This window comes from Schistocerca serialis, chromosome 9 (assembly GCF_023864345.2).
Source record: "Schistocerca serialis cubense isolate TAMUIC-IGC-003099 chromosome 9, iqSchSeri2.2, whole genome shotgun sequence".
Lineage (NCBI taxonomy): Eukaryota > Metazoa > Arthropoda > Insecta > Orthoptera > Acrididae > Schistocerca > Schistocerca serialis.
In genome coordinates, this window is record NC_064646.1 from 98,528,817 (window position 1) to 98,554,649 (window position 25,833).

The 25,833-nt window shown below is 39.9% G+C and overlaps 1 protein-coding gene across 1 annotated transcript in view; it reads right to left on the bottom strand.

The window, feature by feature from the left end:
• Positions 1–3,450: 3,450 nt before the first annotated feature.
• Positions 3,451–25,833, bottom strand: part of LOC126418753 (calcium release-activated calcium channel protein 1-like) — a 177,503-nt gene continuing 155,120 nt past the window's right edge. Inside the window, exon 4 of the mRNA XM_050085678.1 lies at positions 3,451–3,748. Within this exon, the coding sequence (XP_049941635.1) occupies positions 3,542–3,748 (207 nt within the window). The 3' untranslated portion in view covers positions 3,451–3,541. The remainder of the gene's footprint in view (positions 3,749–25,833) is intronic.

Here is a 25,833-nt window from a genome sequence, read left to right on the forward strand (position 1 = left end):
GATACATAGTCTATTCCTAGATGCATCATTTAAATTTGGTTCTTGAAACTTTGTAAATAGAGTTTTCCCTGGATAGTTTGCATCTATCTTCAAGCATCTGCCAGTTTAGTTTCTTCACCATCTCTGTGACATTCTTCCACAGGTCAGACAAAACTGTGACAATTTGCACTGCCCTTCTCTATATATATTCAATATCCTCTGTTGGTTCTGTTTGGAATGAGTCCCATACACTTGAGCTATAGGACTAACAGAGGGTATTGGATGTATATAGAAAAGGTCAGTGTGAACAGTCACAGATTTGCTTGACCTTTTGAAGATTGTCACAGAAATTATTAAGAAACCAAAGTGGCGGACACCTGAAGATAGATCTAAATTATCCAGAAAAGCCTATTTACAAAGTTTCAAGGGTCATCTTTAAATGATGAATCTAGGAATGTACTAGGATCCCCTACATATCACTCCTGTAGGAATTTGAGGACAAGATTAGTTTAATCACAGCAGAAATAGTGCCAAGACAGGATGGGTCGCATAAGTGATTTGTAGCCCCTAAAAAATTTCTTCTGTGGACTGACTGTATTTCTCTAGTATTCTATCAATAAATGGAAGTCTGCCACCTGTTTCACCTCCAACTGAGCCAATGTAATTGTTCCATTCCACATCCCTAGAAATTGTTACACCCAGGTATTTGTATCGGTTGACCAATTCCAGTTATGACTCATTGATACTGTAGTCATAGGATTCTGTATGAAGAGCACAATTTTACATTTCTGAACATTTAAATCAAGTTGCCAATCTTTCCATCTTATCATGATGTGACTATTTGTGCAGCCTTATTCAGCAGTGCTTCATTATAGATAACTGCATCATCTGTGAAAAGTCTGAGGTTGCTATTAATATTTTCTGCGTGGTTATTAATGTATATCATGAGCAGAAATTGTCCCACCACACTTTCCTGCAGTACACACAACATCACTTTTACGTCTGTTAACGACTCTGCGTCCAAGATAACTTGTTGTTTCTTCCCTACCAAGAACTCCTCAATCCAGTAGCAAATTTTGCTTGATATGATCATACATTCAATTATAGGTGTAAGTTTTGAACTGAGTCAAATGCTTTTCAATAAAACTGGACAAGTGCAAGTAAGACTTCACTCTGAGGGTTCCATACAAACTTAATTGTGTATATTAATGATAATAATAATAATAATAATAATAATAATAATAATAATAATAATAACAATAACAATAATAAGACCTAAGGTCTGAGAAAGGAAAGAAGATAATAATAATAATAATTTCATGTAACTCAGTAGCTTGTTGCAAGTCTTTATATCTGGTGCCACTTTGGCGACTTGCATGCCCATAATTTACATCAGTTATCCGTCGAGGGAAAGGGGACCTACATTTTAACATGGAATCTGGATCATGCATTGTTTCTGGAAACGTTTTATACTGTTGAGAGATAAAGGCTATGTTGAAATGAAGACAGAATAATCCATGGTCCACCCAGGATTCAGTCCTGTGACCTCTGTTTCCAGGCGCAATCTTTATCACTAGACCACCAGGCTTGATATTTACATAGACAGTTCATCTATAGGTTTTGATTTGTGAGTTTGTGAATATCAAAATATTTGACGTATATGGTTGTACCTTCTGATTGCATTAACTTAGAAGCTTAAATTATTTATTCTGCCAAGGGACCATTGACATTAGTACTTATCATAAAGTTCAACTCAATACCTTTACCCATTCCTGAGAAAAAGGGGTCTGAAAAGACAGAGAGACAAACAAGCAGAGAACAAATGGCAAAAAACTATGTTTTGTATGATATAATTACAAATTAACAATTTTTGGATTTTTCACTTTGCTTCTTGCCTATATTTATGATTCTAAGGGAAAGGGAAGTGACCTCTAGGTTTTGATGAGTGGGTTTATGAGTATTGAAGTATGTGACATAAATGGACATATCTTTTGATTTCATTGATTTAGATGCTTAAATGTTTCAAATTATCAAGGGACTGTGGACCTCAGTAAGTGACAAAAATTTCAATTCGATACCCCTACCTGTTCCTAAGAAAAAGGGGCCTTAACTGTTGGACGAAGAGACAGACAGACAGGCAGGCAGACAGACAACAGAGTGATACTTTTAGGGTTCTATTTTTATCAATTTACATGCAGAAACCCAAAAATCTAAAAATTGTGCATCTACCTGACTGTCTTGATCCATGGATTTCAGGATATCATGTGAGAAAAATATGAGTTGGATTCACATGATTGATATTTTCAGAATCCATGCTGACTGGCATAGAGAAAGTCCTTCCCCTCAACATACCTTGTTACATTTTAGCTCAAAATATATTCTAAGATTCTACAGCAAACTGATGTTAAACATATTGGATGGTACCTTTGTGGATTACTTGCTACCCTTCATTTAGATGAGTGTGATCTGTGCTGTCTTCCCGCCACCCAGCATGGGTTTTGTTTGAGGGATCTAAGACAGAGTATGGTTTAAAAAAGGGGTTACTCAGCCACAAGTTCAGTATAGAATCCAATATGGATTCCGTCAGGCCCTGATATTCATTAACAAATGAACATTTGAAAATAAAGTTCATCATTTGTACTTTTGCTTTGCTACACTGTATTTCAGTTCTTGTCTCATCCATGAATGTCAGGCCACCAACTTAGGTACTGCAATGGCCTTTACATATGGACATAATTTCTTTGGTTTTTGTGAGAGACCTCTCAATAATATTCTGCTGCAGTACTCATTGAAGACTTCATGCATTGCCCTCTTGACTGCCAAACACATTTCATTCAGCATCTTCCTGTCTATAGTTCTTCGCTTTGTTTTATACATATTATACAGTAGCCTCTGTTTGTTTAGAAGTACCTTTACAGTAACTGTATACCACAGAGAGTCCCACCACCATCAAGAATTATTCTATTCTATTTAGTGCATGATCAACTAATCTTTTAAACCTAAGCCATACTTCTGCTACAAGCTTCTCTCCAGTGCTAAATATTTCAAGTTCCTTATTGAGATATTACACTAATGCTAGCTCTTTACCTACTTTTCTCAGCATGTAAATCCTTCCACTTGTTGTAATTGCAGTCATACCATAAAACATTTCTCCATGTAATTTATTGTTGTGCCTTATCATAGTCCTGAAGTGTACTTACGGAATGATTTATACGAGAGCAGCCAATTTCTTTTTACTCTTACACTAAACTAGAGTTGATACAAACTTATTAGCATCTGATGGAAACAAAGATTACAATAAATATTTGTGTGAAAACAGTCTTTATCTACATTGCAAGTAACTCTGTGTTTTCAGACCTGCAAGATATATCCTGATCCCTGTTCATGTTCTTCTGAGGCCATCACTAGTTTTTCTGCTCGTGGAACATGGTTACTACACATATTTATGTAGAGAGTAGTTAATGCTATTGATCAGTATTTACAGATTTCACTATTATTAGTACAACAGTCCTGTTAGACTAATAACAGCAATAAATAATTTAATGCTTTCTTTTTTGTCCTTTCATACTTCACACAACATTTTTTCATACTGCTTATGGATGGCGACAATCTGTTCTTGATGAAACTGATAACCATGTTCCAGAAATGTCCGATGGAAGTAGATACAAAAACCAACAAAGGCTATCATGAATGGCATCATAGCAATTGTACCAGCCCAGCATGCCATTAGTGTGTAGTCCCAGAATTTCACCCAGTTCAGCAAAACAATCTGAAAAATTTAAACACAGGTAGGTTAACCTACAAGCTTACCAAAGGATATAGTTAACATATCTGATATCATAATGGTACAGACTAGTATACAGTCTGATCCTGTAACTTCAGTATACAACCTGTACAAAAGTCATGGGAATGACTACATCTGTAATTATTGTTAACTTTCCGACATTCACAATTTCCATGTAATTTCTATGTTATGCCGGGTTTCAAATGTAATTAGAGTTAACAAAAATACTGATGTGATTTTTGAAGTTTTCCCAGTGTACTGAACGTTCAATGAGATTTCGGGATTGCAGCCACATCACGTTGACTCCTTGCTATGATATTTCGGCTGGCAAGAAGTCAACGTGATCCAGCTGTAATCCCGAAATCTCATTGAACAAAAATACTGTTTATGACATAGTATTGTTATTTTGTATAAAATCATGATCTACGGAAGATTTCAAAAGACTTTATTTTTTGTAACTGACTTAAAAATATTCATCCCATTTCTACAAAAGTGCTGACTATAATAAATTTTCACCTTTTGTCAAAGACTTAAAGAGAATGTTTGTAGCAAGAAGTACCAAGTAATTAAAATGTATATTGACTTAATCTGTGCTAATTGTTTGCAATACATGATTCTCCAAATTTCGATCTAAAACTGTTTCTCTGTATAAATTCTGCTCACATAAGATTTGAAATTACATTTTGTGTTAACGAATCCTATGTTTGAATTGTCAAAGATTTAGAACTTTTACTTAGAATTTCAGTTAGGTATCATCTAAACAGTAACGTGAAATAAGTTGATTGCTATATGTATTTATACTGCTGTGGCAGTGCCTGCCAAAGGAGAGTCTAATTCCAGCTATTTTTAAGGCAGGTAGCTTGTGTTAGTTATTGCCAGGAGTGTGTAAAATAAAATTTTTCTTTGTCTGGTAAAATTGGGAGCAGTAAATGACAAGTAATATAAAACAGTGTTTTGGTTCATTAAGATTAGTAATATCCAGACAGAATTAGACATCCTACAGATGAGTATACTTTCAAAATTGTTCAAACTTCTGTCTCTTGGTGATGTACATTGGCGACTGTTCCAATAAAATCAAAATAGTTTTTTTAAAAATAATTTTTTACAATGATTACAGTGCTTATTATTTCAAGATTTTCAAATGGCAGATGTTATGATATACTGTGAATATGGCATTGTAGCAATAAAGATGAGTTATGACTGCTGTTTAATCTGCACCATAAAGATGTTTAACTTAATATTAATATTAGTATGTGCAAAACATGCCAGGTATACATACATGACAATTAATGGTGCAAGACATAATGGGAATAAAACATTCATAGCAGTCCTAATATGATATTTCTTAGTGCTTCGAGAGGATGAGGCTGAAGTGAAGCGTGTTTTGTTTGGGCGCAAAATTTAACTCTTTCTGAAACATATTCCTAAAGCAGTTTGAGTTTCGTTCTTCCCAAAAAGAAATGAGGATAAAATTGAATACAAGCAAGGATAAGGGTTGGATATCATAACTCATGGGAAGCAGTGTGAAGCTCAGAGAAGGAAATGTGGCACCAAGGTCGATGAGGCGATGCAGTGATCAGTCGGTATCAGATGTCGTGTGTGACCTGACCAGCTGCGTTGTGGCCAGCCTGAAAAGGGGGCACAACTGGACTGTTTCTCACAGAAGGGAAAGGTGTGGAGCTGTCTAGGTCCAAAACAACGAAGCTTTGAAGCCATGGCAGAGGACAGAGTTGGTGGCCATCAAAGTGATGCAGTCTTCTTCCACATCAGAGGAAGGATGAAGGTGCTCAGGAGTGTGACATGGTGTGTAGAGTCATTGAGCTTGCAGGGGGATGTGTGGAGCACAAAGAGAATGTGATCACGTAGCTGTAAGGAGAGATCCTTGACTGAGAAAGAGGGGATGTCGATGTTAAAGAGAGCGACACAGGAGAAAGAGAGAGATACTGGAAGCTGGAGACAAGTGCCAGTGGGGGAAGTATAAGAGGGAGGGATGTCACTTGTGTTGCCTCGAGCACTCAGAACACATGAAGCACATGAATCACATGTGTAGCTGGTGCTGGGGAAGTCAGACAATGTGAGTTCCATGGGGAAGGAGAAAAGTCATCAGCTGAGGGAGATGTTAACGTATCCATGAGGGGGTGACCATCATCAAGCATACAAGTTGGCTTGGGTCTGTTTGATGGAGACAGTTTGTGGCTTATCACATAAGAGGATATTGAAGGTGTGGGTGGCTCCACAGAGCACTTTGTAGGGACCAGAATAAGGCCCTTACAGTGTCATCACAGAGTATTATGTAGTCACAGTGCTCTAAGTTCTTATGAATAAAGGCATGTGGGGTAGTGTGGGTGTGCAAAGGTAGAGTGCGGATGTGAGTAATGTGTGTGCGGACATGCTCAACCAAAGCTGAGAGCTTGGATGACAGGGGGAGGCTTGGAGTCTTTGACAAATTCAGTAGGCAAGATCAGTGGTTTGCTGTAAAGTACATCGGCCAGTGAAGCCTGTAAGTCCTCCGCAAATGCCGTGCAAATTCTGAGCAGAACCCAGGGGGAGGGGGGGGCTTGGACCAGGAAGAGGAATGACACATTAGTACATTAGTGCTGCTTTAAGGGTGTGGTGGCAGTGTCCAACCAACCAGTTACTTTTGGGATGGTAAGCAGTTGTGCAAAATTTATTGGCACTGCACAAATCGCGTAGCCTGCTGAAAAGGACTGATATGAACTTTTGCCCTTGATCAGTAGTAATACAAGAGGTGCAACCATAGTGAATAATTCAAGAGGTGACAAATGCACAAGTGTCAGTATCTGCAGTGATGTGATGAAGCAAGCTGGGATAATTTTAATTCCCCTCCTGTTTTGTCATCTGCCTCCTTAAATGCGTTTTGTTACTTTTAACTAATTATCATTAACATACGTGAATATAATCTGCATTTCCATAAAAGAGAAAGATTGGCCTTCAGTTTTAAAGTAAATTACACCAGCTCTACTTTTGTGCTTATTTTTATGAATGTAATTGATTTTTTAATTTATTTTGGTTATTCCTAGTTAGTATCTTTCAGTATAGGGTGAAATCGGTGATTGTTTTGTAAATTAAATTCAATTGTTGACATATAAAGAAATATAAATTCTATACTAATTAACAACATCTGGAAGATGAACTAATAGCATTCTTAAAGTATGTATTTGGATCCATTTGAAAACATGTTAGCAAAAGCCAGCCCTTCATTAATTCCAAAGTAATTAACAGTTCTGTCAACAGTATTGTTTGCATAATTATGTTTGTTAATTTCATGATTTAAAATAATAATTTGGCCTAAACCTCATAGTAGAAGAAACTGTTAAAAAGACGCAATTTTTTGATATATTCAGTTAATTTAATGAGTTAAGTTTTAATTGTGATTTCCGTAAATTTAACTTCAAACAATGTGTAGTTTCAGTACCGATTATTGTGATGATATATAAGGGCCCAATTTTTGGTCCTGAGACAGTCAGTCCACGGCCGAGTTTCAGACGAGTAACCTGTGCTGGTTAGAACAACAACAATGCTTCAAATTAACTGTGGAACAAGTGTTAAACAATTAGGCCATGTGTAAAAACAGTGACAGTGTCTGCTCCATACATATCTGATTATTCTTCAAGAACTGTGAACTTTTTGGTTAGGTTTTACTACTCATAGCTGTTCAACAGTAAACTATCATAGCAGTATGTGGAGTTTTGCATGCTACCTAATAATGAGGCTTATCAAAGGTTAAACAACAGTGCACTGGCCATATAACTGTGTATTATTAGGGGGTTGTGAACAGTGAAATTAAAGTACTGTGAAGTGTAACTGTGCATAGGTCGGCTACATCATTTAAAGTGGTCAATGTTGGAATCCATATAACCCATTTTTCAGCCAGTACATCGATACTGAGGACAACAAACGAAGAAATTAAAGCAGGTGGAACCGCCACAGTGTCCGGGAGAGGGACAGCCTCAACCCACCTGCTGATGCTGTCGATAATATATGGTATGTATTTTTAGCCATCTAAAAGGGGCAAAGGACCAATGAGGTTGTTATGACCATAGAATGAAATTTTCACTCTACAGCGGAGTGTGTGCTGATGTGAAACTTCCTGGCAGATTAAAACTGTGTGCCGGACCGAGTTCGAGTCTCGGTCCCGCACACAGTTTTAATCTGCCAGGAAGTTTCATTTGTTATGACCATGTTGAAACCATCCTTTGGGGATGCTGAATTGGCCTAGTGAAGGTCAGACACAGCATCAATCTTTATTATGTTGACATAGTAAGCATGCATTTTTCCAGGCACAACAGTCTGACTTAACCCCTGTCCAAATGAAAAGTTTGGTGACATGACGGGTAATAGCCTTAATGCCAGGATGAGCGAGTCATGAATTGCTTAGAAGACTGCAGTGCAGTGAGACCAGATTGAGGAGGCACCCAGTACCTGCAGAGGTATCACATAGCGCAAGGCATGAAGAGCCAGGGAGGCAGTGTGGCTCAATAGCCAATGTGGTAGCATCATTTTGTGGTACATGGCAGATATCCAGGTATCCAGATCATCTTGTTGTGGGCGTGCCAGTTCAACCAACTCCAAAAGCAAAGCGGTGGTGTGTGCTTGTGACATGTAGTCTGTGATAACATTATTGGCTCCTTTGATATAATGGACTTCAGTTGTGTACTGGCAAATGAGGTCCACGTGATGAATGCTCCGGGGTGACAAGTCATTAGCATGATTACGGATGGCATCTGATAGTGGTTTGTGATATGTGTAATTAGTTACAAATCAGCTTTCTATGTCTTCACAAAATTGGTGGACCACCTTTTATATAGTTCCTATGGAAAGCAGACCACTTATGTAGTGAGGCAGAGTGATTCTTGGAGAAGAAACAAAGGGGCTGTGTTGAGCCACCAAGGTGCTTTTATAGGATGGTGCTGATCAAAGATTCGTTCATCTTGGTAGTGATAGAAACATGTGCATCAGTGAAGGTGTGAATGAGCATGACAGCATTGGCCAGTGTGATTTAATGCATGTTGAAAGCATGCCACATGTCATCCGACCATAGCACTTTGCAGGTGCCAGAAGTGTTTTTGCTTGCCAAGGCATTTGTCAGAGTGTATTGCAGGGATGCAGTATGAGAAATATGATGCTGGAAAAAATAATCATTCCAAGGAAATGTCAGATGTTGCAAAATGTCTTGGTTAATGGCAAATCATGGATGAACATGACATGATTGGATATAGGGCAAATGACATTGGCAGAGACGGTCTGGCCCAGGAAGTGTGTTCTTCAAGAGAAACAGATCAAAATATGTTTAATAAAAGGGAGTGAGAACAAAAGTAACAATATTCAAATAAGATGAATGGGTGATACCAACAGTTTTAGGTATATCACCACGGTGATGGGGGTTTTGTGATAAGCCTTGTGACAGTCATTATTGCTGAAAATCTGTGCACCATACAATTGTTGCATGAAATCCTGTATGTACAGTATTGGATAATTGTTGAGGATTGTTGAAGCATTGAGTTTGCAATAGTCCCCACATAAGCAGAAAGAACCAGCTCTCTTAGTACTAGATGTATAGGGGACATAAATTACTGTCCAAAGGATGCACAGTTCCAGAATCTAAGAGGTCCTGGGCTGCAACTTTAGCACGGCATTGAGGCAGTGAGCCATACACTGGTTTGGGGAGCCCTCTGTAGTAACCAGCCTATGGCAGGTGCTGTTAGTGATAGTACCTATGAATGAGGGTAGCACATGTGTAACAATACTGGACAGTGGAGCTGGAACATATGAAACAGTGATAGTTTGATTGTCCCTGACCTGCAGAGTTTGCAGCGAAATCAAAGATGGAGATCAGTCAGGAACAGGTGAAGCATGTGGCCATAATGCAGTGAAGTCGGTGACAGTGCCGAGAGCAAGTGCCAGGTTAGCAGAGGCATCGGTGATCAGCTGATGCATTGTTTGTTGTTGTCAGAATGATGACTGATGATCTCGCAATGTTGAGTCATGACCTGGGCCACCAAGTTGATGAATTCCATCCTCGGACATGTGCACATGGAGACAGTGGAGATGAGCATGTTGCAGTGAATGGGAGGAGAGGGGTGTGAGGCTGCAAGGTACGTGAAATGTGGGAGCTCGATGTGTGATGAAGCAGTGTGGCTGACTGGAGGATTGGTAAGAGATCAAAATGTTTGAAAAAATTGGTCTTGATGTTGAGGCTGTCGATGTCTGCTACCTGGAAAGTCCAAAGGAAGAGTAGGTCTGGTAAAAAAATCAAATGAGTGCATGGCATCATTGGCCGGGAGGCCCCATCCGGAAAAGTTCGGCCGCCAAGTGCAAGTCTTCTTTCAGTCGATGCTGCATTGTGCACCCAGTGATGAGGATGAAATGATGATGAGGACAACACAACACCCAGCCCTGAGCAGAGAAAATCTCCAACCTGGCCGGGAATTGAACCTGGGCCCGCTTGCATTGGAGGTGAGCACGTTACCATCCAGCTAAGCAGGCGGACAGTAGGTCTGGTGTGTGCTGGAGATGGTCAGTTGAGCCATAGACAGCTATGTCAGAGTTGTTAGCTGTATGAAGTAACAATGATGCAGGGAGAAGGCTTGAAGGGGCACACTATAGCGGGTTGATACTGGCATGGGCCCTGGTGTCAATGATGAAGTCGAGAATGATTTAGAGCCTACCGGTGGGTGGAGCCAGTGTATTGGACAACTGAGCAGAGGAATGGCACCCTGTAGCGTGGCAGTGAGTCATGGCACCTAGATGGATTCACAGCCAGAATTTGAGTACTCACATGGCAAATGACAAGACTTTTTGGAGTTGCCAAAAGTTACATGATATTAATATAATGGGTATGCCAGATGCAGCATCTGCTGTGCATTACTCGAGCTGCAGGGTGTGCTGCACACTTGCTCAGCCACAGGAGAAGAGTGGGAAGGAGGTGCTGATGGCACAGGTAGTACCGGAGATTGACGTCAGATGGCATAGTAGGTAGCTGATGGAAGTGTGCACTGCAGGCATGACCTCTACCTGTTAGATGAGGAAGCAACTGGCAGGAGGAGTATTGCCAACCTTTGAATCAACATGAGAGCTGCTGGAGGGAAGGAGCCGGTGATGCTGAATAATACTGTAGGCCTGGGCTGCAAGATGGAGTTTCTCTTTTAAAACAGCAGGCTTGTGGGACAGGAGATGTAGTTGAAGACTGGCTGCCAGTTTAACCAGCCAAAGGGTCCAGCTTGTCGGGCACCACTTGGGCATGGAGATGATGCCACAATTGAGATGGAATCCCATCCTACAGTTGCACATCATGTATAATGTAGTGAATTGCTTCAGTGGGAAGGTATGACAGGCACTTGATAATGCTGCACTGAGCTGTTGCATATTTATGTTATGATGGAGGATTCAGCATCAGGTCACTAAGCAGATCTGGCTCATTGTGTAAGTGGCTAACTGAGCATACGAAGCGTGGATCATCACTCAGAATTCCATGGAAATTCAACAGGTGATCAATCGAGGCAAATCACATTTTGGGTTTCTCTTTCCGCAGAGGAAGTGGTGCATTGCCCGAATCTGCATGGAGAGGGTAGGGATACACTGTCCACACAAGGCACATGGTGCAATTGGTGCAGATGAGTCCACCATCATCATGGATGATGTGACCGTGGTCACAAATGAGCAAACCGTAATGTTGGTGGTACGGGGACTGCACGAAAGTACATGTCTGGTCATAGTGGAAGGGGGAAGTAACTCCACATTATGTACATACATCTGGTGTGGTGGCACTGGGAAAGGGGCAGACACATCTTCTTTGATTTGGCATGGAATGAAGTCGGGATATTTTGGCATGTTGTGGAGGTGCACATGTGGGCCTGTGTGTGGTTCCTGTGTTTGGTGGCAGCAACCTGGAGAGGCTAGAGTTCACATTTGCAGACAGATGGAAGCTGGTAGCTACAAACAAGTGCAGAATTTGTATAGGCTGAATGGCAAAAGTGTCACAAAAAAAAAAACCCTGTCTCTGTGCCCATGCAGGAGTCCAAGTCACAAAAATGTTTCCAGTCCATTATGCAGGCTTTGGCACTATGACATAAATCATAAACGTGCTACATGAATACATGAAAACATGGTCACCAGTGTGGTAATTCCTATTCCCATGGCGAATTAATGAAGAACGGAGATGATCTACACAAAAGCAAACATTTGGAGAAAGCACTTTTATTGAATTTAGCACAATACAAAAAGAGGCATAACACACACAATGACAGCTGAAATGAGACTGGGTCAAAGATAATCATGAAGTCCTTCACAGTAGTTCTTGTTACAATCAGTCTTTCCATGTTCAATGTTGGTGGTCACCACAAGGTTCTCTAAATTTACTCAACATGGTTTCATGAGAACCATGTAAGCTCTTTTTGAAGGATTTCTGTTTAAGATTCATGAGCATATTTTTATATGGATTGTACTGACCTATGATGTTCTTAGCAGTGCCTCTCTGAATTCGTTCAGTGTGTCATTCTAACAGATAAGAACTCCAAATGCTCAAAAAATATTCAAGAATTGGCCACGCTAGCAGCTTGTTTGTGATTTCCTTAACAGCTGCATTGCATTTTCCTAGGACCATTCAAACAGATCCAAGTCTTACATTCACCCACCCTAATATTTTTATTATGTGATCTTCCCATTTCAAATAGCTTGTTAGTAATAGTTGTGTGATGTTCTGTGCTCAAGATGTTTACTACCAATCTTGTAGTCAGGTACTGTTGGGATCTTCATCTTTGTTATAGGCATTATGTTACATATGTCCACTTTTTAAAAAAATCTGCCATTCATTAAACCAAGAGGAAATTTTGTCCAAGCATTTCTGTTATTCCATATGATTGTCATATGATGATACATTTCTGTACACAACTGCACCACCAACAATCAATCTTATAATGCTGCTGATCCTTTGTGACAATCATTTATCTGTATTGAAAGCATTAGAAATCTTGTTACACTTCTTTTGAGCACATGCAATGTTACTTTCATTTCTGTGGAACATTCACCATCCACTATAACATACTGGGTCCTATTAATCTGATATTTCTCAAGCCAATCGCATGCTTGCGAAGACACTCCATATGGCTATATCTCGGTTAGTAGTTGAAATGTGGTACAGTGGTGAATACCTTTTGGCAATCTAGGAATATGATTAAAATGGAGTCAACATGTAGATAAACTAATCAATAAGCTCAGTTCACCATGTTTTGCCCTGAGAAGACTCTCTCATTGAGTTGATCTAAGGCAAAGGTTATAGATTAGGTTCCCCCACCCACCCTCTGCCCTCTGGGAGTATGGAGCTCTGTGGGAGGAGGTAATCAGGATTGGGAGACATCAACACTGTGATCCTCCTCACATCTGTCCATGTGGCGAGCTGCACCATGGCTGACTGCAGTGCAGGGCATGGCTGGATCATTTCTCAGCGAGTCAGGAAAGAGAGCACAATGATGTTGGCTTCACCTTGTTGAATGTAGCCGGTATTGGCTGACAATGTTACCTGCACTACTGAAGAATGAGTACGTATGGACAGTCTATTGAGTGACTTTGTTCATGATTGTAAATGCCTGCATACCATGAAGATGCAGTGGGACAGGCTGCTGTAAATGCAAATTATGGAATGTTCTCCAACACTGTCGTGCCCACAGTGCCACATACAAATCTGATCAACCAGTTTATACCACGTCACATGGTCCAACTGGTTGTACAGTTTGTGGACATCCTCACAGGATTTACAACTGTGCCACATCCAGGAATTGAGAGCTCATCCATTGTGCCTCTCCAAACACTGACGAGGCAACCAGCACCATCATATACCAGTGACAAGTCTGTACACCTTAGTGCACATTTTAAGTTACAGCCATCCCGTCCTCACCAAATGGCAGTGTCATTTGCAATCACTGTGTGCATACTTGCCAATCACAACATTTCTGACGACAGTGAAAAATTCATTGGATTCCTGTGTCACCTAGGTGAACATGTACTCGTAGATGTTATCAGTGACACCATTCTGATATACCTAGACGACAATGGATATGACACTGTGAAATCAGCATTACTCAAACATCGTGGCAGCAATTAAAACAAGTCATATAAGACAAACATCAGGGAACCAGGCCACCTTCACAACTTTGATGCTGGCTGTGTATGCTTTTGGACATGAATCTCGTGCCCGATCACACACTTCAGACTCTGTGGATCAACAAACTACCACCCCAAGTGTTACTAGTAATGATTTTGCATGAGCCTGAAATATTTAAGCAGAAATTAATGTCAGCAGATGGAACTGGTACAATATTGCAACATGGACACTGTATCAGTGTCACCAATAACAGTGCCGTGCACTGGGACACACAGCAGCTAGTCCGCACCAAGCAGCTGAACCGACCTGACAACTCATGGACACCAAGTGTCATGTCAACCCCATCCCACAGAGTGGTGATTTCCAGACAATCAAAACAAACACCCACAATACCCCTACCAAGACACAATGTCAAGGCCATTGCTGTCCTGGTTTCACACAAAATTTGGCACCGCAGTGTAGAGCTGTATGCCAGTGTATGGCCCCAAAATTGAAAGCATGTCCACAATAGGTGCACAGGGTTGTAACAGCAGTTCGTGGTGACTAACTCCATTACACATTGGAAAAAAGTCCCACATGTCATCGTCTCACCAGGGTGGCAGACTCTTTATCCTTGACCACATTCGAAACCAATGTTTCCTCATTGACATGGGTTTGGCAGTAAGTACCTCACTTCCTGAACACTTACGAGAGAAGACGGACATATCTGCCACACACATTCAAGTGGCGAATGATTCCATATTCTAATATTCTCTATAAGTTGTTCTGTATGGTGAGCTGCTCACTCTGCCTGCAGACTTTGTGATTCCTTTATAAGCACAAGGGACCACAGAGCTCACCACCCTCCTAAAATGAAATAAACAACACACTCCATGGCTCAGAATACCACCATCATAGGTGCACAGTTCACCAAGCACTAGCAGACTGTGACTATGACACATTATGGGACAACAATGTCTGAGTCACATTGCAGCCACCTTACTCTGGCCCACACCACACCAATACTTTTGATATATTGCTCCATGGGAAGCATATCACCGTGGCAGTCAACTGGCTTAAATACGCAAGGGTCTGGCACGATATCACTCATAATGATAATGTGGAGGCCACGCATATTGATACCACAACATACATCATTGCAGAAGCTGATGGCCCATTGCCCATACCAGACACAAATGGCACGTTCATCATAAACCTCGACATACGTCAATTCCTGCCAGGTGACATCTGGGTCTAGCTGGTAAATAACTTCCTCATATTTGAATGGAAATACGGGGAGCATGAAGCAACAACAGTTTTATCACCAGACACTTTGACTTGCAGTTACAAACTCTTGAGTGATGTAGATTCAGTCACAAATACAACCAGTTTTTCAACTGACTGTCTCATAATTACAGCCCCCAGAACATCGTGATCTCCTACTACCATTGCTATGGATGCTGATGCCTCCACTCTACCTACCTCACTGCATGCACAAACTAGTTGCGCACTGGCACCAACCACTACAGATTGTTCCTGTTACAGCCACCTATACCAGCCTTTGCCCCAGCTCAGGCAATACCATGTACATTAAACAAGGTGAAGTCAACATCATTGTGCTCCCTCTCCTTCCTCACTGAGAAATGATCCAGCTGTGCCCTGGATTGCAATCAGTCATGGTTTGGCTGATCACACACACATGCGTGGAGAGGACTACAGTGTTGACAACTCCCTAATCCTTATTGCCTCCTTCCCCAGAGCTCCGCACTCCCAGAGGTCAGATGGGGCAATCTGCTTGGACCTCACCAGCAATCGTGGCAGTGGAGCTGACAAAACTCTCTGACCAGAACAGCTATGAGTGGAGTATCTAGAGCAGAAAGTAGTGTGTGCTGAGCTTTACGCTTATTGTGTTGTGCTACTGTACAGAGTAAAGTTCATTTTTTCCACAACCAAACTGTTATTAGTTATTGGCTTTGTCCTTTTCTGGGATAAAATCCACAGACATTTATGGCACAATCCAACTAAAAGAAGGCACTGGTTGATAGAACACATTCTGAGGCATCAAGGAATCATCAGTTTGTTAATGGAGGGGCATTAAAATTGTAGTTGGAGACCAATGTCTGAATACAGCAAGCAGGTTCAAATGAATATAGGGTGCAGTAGTTATGCAGAGACACTGCATTGAAACACATTGTTTTTCTGTTTCACAAGAGGTGGTCATTGAACATGTTAATGTGAAGCACTGAAAGCACCCATATGAAAGGTGCTCTCCTGCCATATAAATTCTAGTGCACTATAGCTGCAAGATGGCTCCATTGTCAATGCTCATTAGCAAATTCACAGAATGCAGACAAGTTCCAAGTTTTTCTGCACATGGTTGTCGTAGGTCACCAGTGTGGATTTTACCCTAGGAAAGGATAAAGCCAAATGACTAACACTGGCATGGTTGTGGGTAAAATGCATGTCATTGTTTACAGCACTACAACCGATATGCATCCATACAGGGATAAAGTTCAGAGCACACTACTTTCCTCCCAACATATTCCACTCATGGCTGCTGCCACATCAGTCAGAGAGTCATATCTCCTCTGCTGCCACTTTGCTGGTGAAGTCCCCACGTGTCTTTTTTTGCTAATTTTGATTCAGCACTTCATCATTAGTTAGCTGTTAAGTAATTGTCAAAAAACTGCATTAACTGAAATCTAAAAAGTGGTTGGTCATCTTGGTTATTTTGATTTGTTATAAATATCTGTATATTCAAGCGATGAACTGCAAAGAAGGCATCTTATGAGGCACTGACCTCAGTTACATTATAAAAGTGGTGACCCAGAGATAGCTACGGAACTATTGTCCAGCTTGGACATGTCTCGGAGGCAGAAATGGGCAGAAACAGTCGAAAATATGGACTTTACCCACTCGAGTAGGAAAGCATGGAGTATTCTGAAAAAACTGGCAGGAAAAATTCCGAAGTAACACCAGACCAAATTGCTTCCCACATCATTACTACCTCAAGAGTACCTCCTGACAAGAAACATACAAGACATATCAGACGACAGCTTCGTGACCTGAAAAAGAAGGCATCTCCCTCATCTGAGTATACCCATCCCTTCACAGTTTCAGACATTGACTCTGGACTGAAGGACCTCAAACCTCTTAAGGCACCTGGATTCAATGGTATCCATCCAGAATTCCTGATCCATATGGGAGGAAAAGCTAATAAATGACTGGCAGAATTCTTCACTGACATCCTGCTGACTGGTCAACTTCCATCGAAGTTTAAAAAGGTGAAGATAATATCTGTTCTGAAACCTGACAAACCCAGCAACATGATAGAAAACTATCACCCCATTTCCCTACTCAGCTGCTGCTAGAAGCTTTTTGAAAGGCTAATATATAACAGAATAAGTAGCGCTATCTTAGAGAACGTTCCAGTTGATCAGGCAGGCTTCAGATCAGGGCGTAGCTGCTGCGACCAAGTATTGTCTCTCACTTCCTTCATAGAGTCAGGGTACCAAATGAAGCAGAAAACGTCTGTGGCATTTGTTCATCTAACTGCCGCCTTCGACACTGTGTGGAGGAAAGGCCTTATCTACAAATTTCTCCACATCATACCCTGCAGAACAATGGCTTGACTGATTAACAGCATGCTAAGTGAGCGGAAGTTCCAGGTAATCAGTGGAAGCAACATAAGTAAGGAAAGGAAGCTGAACAATGGATTGGCTCAAGGATCAGTTCTCTCACCCTTACTGTTCAACCTATATGTATCTGATCTACCTGACACTTCGTCCAGAAAATACTACTATGCCGATGACCTGGCTCTAGCCGTAAAACACCAGGAAATGAAGACAACAGAAGAGATTCTAGCCAATGACCTGTCTGCATTAGATAATTACTTCAAAATCTGGAGACTCCAACCCAGTGTGAGTAAAACAGAAGTGTGTTGCTTCCATCTAAATAACCGGTTGGCGAATGTAAAACTGGAAGTGAGTTTCAGAGGCAGAATTCTTCATCATAATTGGAACCCAAAATATCTTGGTGTCATCCTGGATCGTACAGTATGCTTCAAACAACACCTTCTTAACTCAGCTCAAAAGATGAGGACTCGAAACAATATCCTCCATAAGCTATGCGGAACTACCTGGGGATCTTCAGCTCTGGGCTTGGTGTACTCAAGTGCTGAGTATTGTGCACCTGTTTGGATGAACAGTCATCATACAAGGCTTGTTGATACCCAGCTGAATACGACAATGTGCATATCATCTGGTGCAATCAGATCTACTCCAGTTTATAGGCTTCCACTGTTAACCGGCCTCCTGATCTACACAGATGTACTGCCCTTATGAGAGAATTCTACAAGATCTCCAGGAATTCTAACCTACCCGTGCATAGCGACCTGCCACTTTTAAATCGCAAGAGACTGAAATCACGCCATCCAACTCTGTGCGATGCTGCTGACATGGTTGCTAAGAATTTCAAACCTCTTTAAGAATGGAAAGGTCGGTGGGAAGCAGTGACAGATGTGCACCTGCATAACATCTTCTCAGGTGCTAAACTTCCAAGTGGATTCGACTTACCACGCAAGACCTGGACTACTCTCAACAGAATCCGTACCGGCCATGGCCGATGCAGGGATGCTCTCTTTAAGTGGAAGAAGCTGCCTGATGCAGCTTGTGACTGCGGAGCTCCATACCAGACTGTTCACCACATTGTCAGTGAATGCAGGATTCGAACCTATCACGGCGCCAAAGAGGACTTCCTGCTAGCAACTCCAGATGCAGTGCACTGGATTGAAGGACTGGATATTCAGTTGTAAAGACAAACTTAAGTTTCTTGTGTGTCAGTATGTACATATGTATAGGTAATTTAATTTCATGATATGTCTGTATTAGCCATACGCTAAATAAATAAGTGCTATCAAGTCAGCAGAAAATTTGAGCACTTGAGTTGAAAAACCATCATAGCATAATAATCATCACTTTTCACTTACTTAATGATTTTCGTAAGGTCTTAAAGTGGAGAGCAGCTACAAAGGCGGGTGAGGGTTGGATGCGCAGAAGCATTCGGATGTGTACCACATGACTTACAGCTAGTTGCATGCCAGGGACATTCTTGTCTTCATTCTGTGCAGGTTGTGCTGTGTTTGGAAGTTCTAACTGTTTATTTTTGTCATTGTGTTCCATGCTGAGTGCTGACTGCCTTCATAGTGTTAGTGATGGTAAGCAATCATGCCAGGTGCTACACAAAGAAGCAAGAGGAATAGTGTTCTGTGTGTACTTCAAGAGACAATCTTCCACTGAATCCACGCCGGCACAAGGCGCGGGTCATGCCATTGCCAAATGCCAGGAGCAGACAGCTGAAGCCTGTGGTATTGGTTTGAGGACCATTCAGAGAATATCCAGTGAAGCTAAGATGTCTATCCAAGCCTGCGGCTCAGCTGGTTTCAAATCACCAGGGAAGCAACATAACCACAAAAAAGAAGTGGGTGAGCAAGACGATTTTGCGAAAACATTTTGCGGCACATAGTGTTCAGCATGTATGCTGAAGGCGAGTATCCAACAGCTGAAAATTTTAACAGAAGCAAATGGACCATGTTGAGGATACTGAAAGATATGGGGTTCAGGTATAATGGAACGAAGCAATATTGTAACTGCAAGGACTGCATTTTTGAGAACAATGCAGGAGATCAGAGAGGTTGGCACATCTCGAATTTATTACTTAGATGAAACTTTTGTTAATCAGAACCACAAAAGGACTATGTGTTGGAAAATGAGCGATGGGTACGGTGGATTAAAAGTTCCTGTTGGTAAGGGTAACAGAATTATAGTGCTTCATGTCAGATCAGCAGATACTGGCTTTATTCCCCAGGGTAAGCTGACTTTTAAGGCGTCTAAAGCTAAGAATTTTGAAGATTACCACTCTGAAATGACATACAGCGTCCTCGAAAGATGGTTTACACAACAATTATTGCCACATATTCCTGCATTTTCAGTTATAGTCATGGACAATGCAAGCATCCACTTAGTGCAAGTGAACAAAACTCCAAATATGAACTCCAAAGAGACAGACTTTATTGCATGGCTGTCATCTAATGGAATACCTCATAACTCGTCGCATACCAGAGCACAATTGCTGGTTCTTGTCAATCAACACAAGCCTGCATACAGAGTTTATGAGATAGATGAAACTGCAAAGCAGTATGAACATTGTATCATTAGATTACCCCCATACCATTGCCATTACAAACCAATTGAGCTGGTATGGGCTCAGATGAAAGCATATCTTGTGGAAACGAGCAATATATTCAAAATTGCAGATGGTGAGAGACTTACACATGAAGCAATAGACAGCATCTCAAAATCTGCATGGGCAGCTTGTGTAAGACACGCAGAAAAACTGCAAGATGAAAGTTACAACAGGGAAATTGTGAGGGACATGGTTATGCAACCATTTGTCATAAGTCTTGATGAGACTGACTCATCTATGTCAGAGAGCAAAGATGATGGAGTGGATTTCTTGCTGTGAAGTATGAAAGCACTAATTACTGCTACTTATTTATGACTTTGTGTGACTGTGCCTGCAGCAGCATAAAAAATTATTAGTAGCTCAAGTTTCATCTCTGACCTCGTAACAATGCTGTTTTCTTCATAAAACATATTTCGTTCAAATGAGTACACACACTATAATGCCATAGTAGGTTGCACAGTGAAAGAAAATTAGCTTTTAGCAACACATTAAATGATCTATTTCTGATATCCTTATGGTCACAACTTATTAAAACTTGAAAATGTTTTAAATGTAAATGTATTCGATCACTGTGGGTGCCTAATGTAAGCAATGCAAAAATTCGTTTGATTAACAAAACAAATCCTTGTCATTCAAAGATGGAACACTAAACACTGACAGTATTTAAAGAAAGAATGAAGCTACACCATGATTACTGACAAAATAGTGTGTGTATCATCTTGAGATTGAAGCTCTTCCAACTCTGTTTGCTTTACAAATAAACTACAATTTTGGAAGGGATCCACCTTGAGCAAAACACAATTGTTTCTTTTTGTGCTATCCCTCAGAGACATTTCGTTGAGGTTCCAGCATTGTCGCTGGGATTTCATTTGCTTTTTGTTATACAATAGGAAAAATATTTGTTATTACTTACATATATGTAAATTAGTGTTCTTAAGAAAGTTTTTACAAATCTGAAAACAGCATAAATTTTTGCATATATACCTTGTTACCACATGCAGTGGTTTTCCTGTTTTTTTTTTTATGTTTTTCTTTACAGCTGTTTTTCTTTCAGAGTCTGCGTCTTCAACCATATAGAACTTAATGTAGAGAAATCATTTATCCCAACATTTTGTATAATTGGGAATGTTGTGATTGAATTCAATATTAATTAATTATATGTGGAAGGTTGTGTGTGTGCGCGCGCGCGTAAGGATTCTCGGAATGCGGTTCATAAAGTTCACTGTGGAACGATGTTTATGCTAGCGTGCCATCAGTTGTCTCAGAGCATGACCTGAAGGAAGGAAATTGGCAGCATTGCAATGTATCTTCCCTATCTCCCTGCACAGAACGCGACCCTCTTCCACCTTCGTAGCTGCTCTCCACTTTAAGAGTGGAGCTGGCAAAACTGATGCATTATGAAGAAGTACACAACACCATTGTAAGTAAATCTAGTGGATTTGCTTTTGGCAGTCAGTTTCCTGCCCCTATGTTTTCTACCATTGTTGGGAAGAATTCATTGAATTTCATGGCCAATAATTTTAATCTAACATCATCTGCCATGCAGATACTGTTATCGGGTAGTCCAACATAATTTACTATACTGAACTTATTCACTTCACTCTTAATAATATGGCCAGTCACCTTTGCTTCGTACTTGAATCTGTTTGTTTCTCATGTATAATGTGTCATTTGTTTTTTCCTTAACATACTATTGTTCCTGATTCACTGTGAAGGGGCACTGGTTTCAATATACTGCAAGAATAAATCAGAAGAGAGTTAAATTCTTCATCTATTGTGTGGTAACTGATTTATTTGTGGCCTTCCACATTCACATCTACATCTGCATCTACATCTACATCTACACCTTCACCTACACAGTATCAGCTGCTGTGTAAGAGCATAAGAGCACATGAACACCCTAACTTTCAACACCTTGCATGTTTTTTGGTTATTTTCTTTCGTATGCTGTTATATGTAATGTAGATGCAGTGATCTGAAATACACAGGAGTAAATCTACTGCACTATGCTACATTGCTACTCCTGTACACTTCATGAAACTTGGCATCAGTGTCATGATAACACCTTCAGTTGTGCACATTTTAAGGAGCTTTTGCGCATGTGCAACTCGTTTCCTGGTTCTAATGGCTTTGAGCACTATGGGACTTAACATCTATGGTCATCAGTCTCCTAGAACTTAGAACTACTTAAGCCTAACTAACCTAAGGACATCACACAACACCCCCGCCGGGGATCAAACCCGGGAACCTGGGCGTGGGAAGTGAGAACGCTACCACACGACCACAAGCTGCGGACAACTGGCTCATGAAATTGCCTTACAGGCCAAATACATATGGATTTGATAAACAACATGCATGGTTCATGGCATGCATAGCTAGCCCCTGCCACTCAACTACAAGTTTACTTCAATGCCATCGGGTGGTAGCACACTGCAGCTGACTTTTAACCCCATTTGATTTGCAGAAATCCTGCTGCATGGTAGCACCCTCCACAGATATATCAATTCACTCAACAACATAGCAAAATTAGTTTGGATGTCAGTGTATGTTATAGTTATACTGACAGAAAAACTTATTTTGCGTGTTTCTGAATGAGTTATAGGATATTTAGTTTTTAATTTTATCATATAGTAATCCAGTTGAGGTGCTGAGAACCACAAAGCACATCTTTGTCAACAGTAAGAATGTAGATATTCATGATTCTTTAGATTAAATTAGATTAGTCTTTCATTCCATAGATCCATGCTGAGGAGATCCTCGTGGATGTGGAACATGTCAATTATTATTTTTTTTTTTTAAGCTGAAATAACAATACTAATAGTATGAATATATACAATACATCATTTGTTTCTATTAAAAAATTCGTCAATGGAGTAGTAAGTCTTTCAGGCTCCTTTTAAAATGATCTTTATTTGTAACCAAATTTTTTATGTTTGCTGGCAAATTATTGTAGATTAGTGTTCCTGATTAGTGGACCCCTTTTTGAACTAAAGTAAGTGCTTTTAAGTCGTTGTGCAGATCATTTTTGTTCCTGGTATTGTATGTATGAACTGAGCTGTTTGTTGGAAAAAGAGATATATTATTTAGGACAAATTTCATTAAGGAGTAAATATACTGAGAGGCAGTAGTTAGTATACCCAGTTCTTTGAAGAGGTTTCTACAGGACGTCCGTCAATTTACTCCACAAATAATACATATTACACGCTTTTGGATTCTGAAAACTTTTGTTTGACTTGAAGAGTTAGCCCAAAATATTATACCATATGACATTATGGAATAAAAGTAGGCAAAGTATGCAAGCTTTTTCATTTTTATGTCGCCTATGTCTGCTAACACTTGAATTGCAAATACAGATTTGTTAAGTTGTTTCTGCAGTTCTGTGGTGTGCTCCTCCCAACTGAATTTATTATCAAGTTGTAATCCCAGGAATTTAAGACTGTCGACCCCTTCTATCTGCTCTTCTTCACACTTAATGCATATGCTGGGTGGAACCTCATACAGGTTCTGAATTGAATATAGTGAGCCCTTTTGAAGTTTAATGTCAGTGAGTTGGCTTTAAACCATTTATTAATATCCATGAAAATATCATTAGCAGATCTTTCTAGAACTACACTCGACATACTATTTATTGCAATACTTGTGTCATCTGCAAACAAAATGAACTCTGCTTCTGGCAGTGTAACTGATGAGAGATCATTAATGTACACAAGAAGAAGCAATGGCCCTAAGATGTATCCTTGTGGGACACCACATGTAATTTCTTCCCATTCCGATGATGACTGATGACTTAATTCACTAGTCCCTTGCACTGACACTCTTTGTTTCCTGTTAGTGAAGTATGAGTTGAACCATTTTGCAGCATTGCCTGTGACACCAAAGAATTCTAATTTATTTAAAAGGATGTTGTGGTTCACACAAATGAATGCCTTTGACAGATCACAGAAAATACCTGCTGCTTGTAACTTGCTATTTAATGAATTAAGTACACTTTCACTGTAGGTGTAAATAGCCTTCTCGATATCAGAACCCTTCAGAAATCCAAACTGTGTTCTTGATAATATGTTATTTGTGGTTGGATGGTTGAGAAGCTGCCTGTACATTACTTTTTCAAAAATTTTTGAGAATACTGGCAAAAGTGAAATCGGTCTGCAGTTTGATGGTATCTCTTTATCCCTTTTCTTGAATAGAGGCTTAACATCTGCATATTTTAGCCAGTCAGGAAATGTGCCAGTTATAATTGACTGGTTACACAAGTAACTTAGAATTGTACTAAACTCACAAGAACATACCTTAATTAACTTTGTTGATATTTCATCGTAACCACTAGAATGCTTTGTTTTTAAAGATTTTTTTATGGAAGTTATTTCTTTTGGTGAAGTGAGTGACATATTCATGTACCTGAAGCTATTTGTAAAGGCTAGTTTCAGATATTCACGGGCATTATTTACTGATCCTGACAATCCCATTCTATCAGTAATGGATATAAAGTACTTGATAAATAGATTTGCCACACTATGCCCATCGGTTACTAAAGTGTCATCTACCCTTGGTGCTATTTGCTCCTGTTCCTTTCTGGTTCTACCAGTCTCCTCTTTCACTATATCCCATATTGTTTTTATTTTGTTCCCTGACATTAATATCTTCTTCTCGTAGTGCATTTGTTTAGATGTCTGAATTACTTTTTTTAATATTTTACAGTAATCCTCGTATTTAGCTAAATCGTCAGCATTGGAGCTATTCTTGGTCGATAGATACATTTTCCTTTTTGTATTACAGGAAATCTTTATTCCTTGTGTAATCCATGGTTTTATTATAGACTTCTGTTTAATTTGAGTAACTTTTAGAGGAAAACAGTTTTCAAACATGGTACTGACATTGGTCATGAATGTGTTATATTTTTCATTCATGTCATGAGCACTATAAACATCCTTCCAGTTCATATCTTTGAGCAGTTTTCTAAAACACTCAATTTTTGGTTGATTGACTAATCTCCTGTACTCAGATTTAGCAGTCTTGATAATCTGCTTAGTATTTACATCTAAAACAAGGAGCTGCTTGTCATGATCTGATAGTCCATTTATTACAGGTTTTATGATATGATTTTGTTCCTTTGATTTGTCTATAAAAATGTTATCAATGGCTGTCCTTGAGGATTTAGTGATCCTAGTTGGAAAGTTTACAGTGTGAGTTAGATTGAAAGACAACATTACTAACTGCAGTAAATGTTTACTGGAAGATTGCATTAGAAAATCTGTATTAAAGTCACCAGCAATCAAAATTTCTTTGTTTCTTCCTGTTAAATAACCCAAAGGAGCTTCTACATGATTTATGAATAGATTATAATTTCCTGCAGGTGATCGGTAGATAGTTACTAATATATAGGATGTGTTATGGAACTCTACTTCTGTTGCACATGCTTCTAGATGCTGCTCTAAACAGAATTTATTAACGTCAATGTTCTTGAATTTATGGCAGTTTTTAATAAATGTGGCAACTCCTCCTCCATCCATATCTACTCTGCAGAAGTAGGAAGCTAGCTTAAATCCTGAAATGTCTAACATATCTATACCAATGGTCACTTGATGTTCAGAGAGGCAGATTATGTCAATTTGGTTAGATGAATTCATTTGATTGATACAAATGAGTAGTTCATCAACTCTATTTCTGAGTCTCGGAATGTTCTGGTGTAATAAAGGTAACTGATACTACATACTAATGGGATTATAAC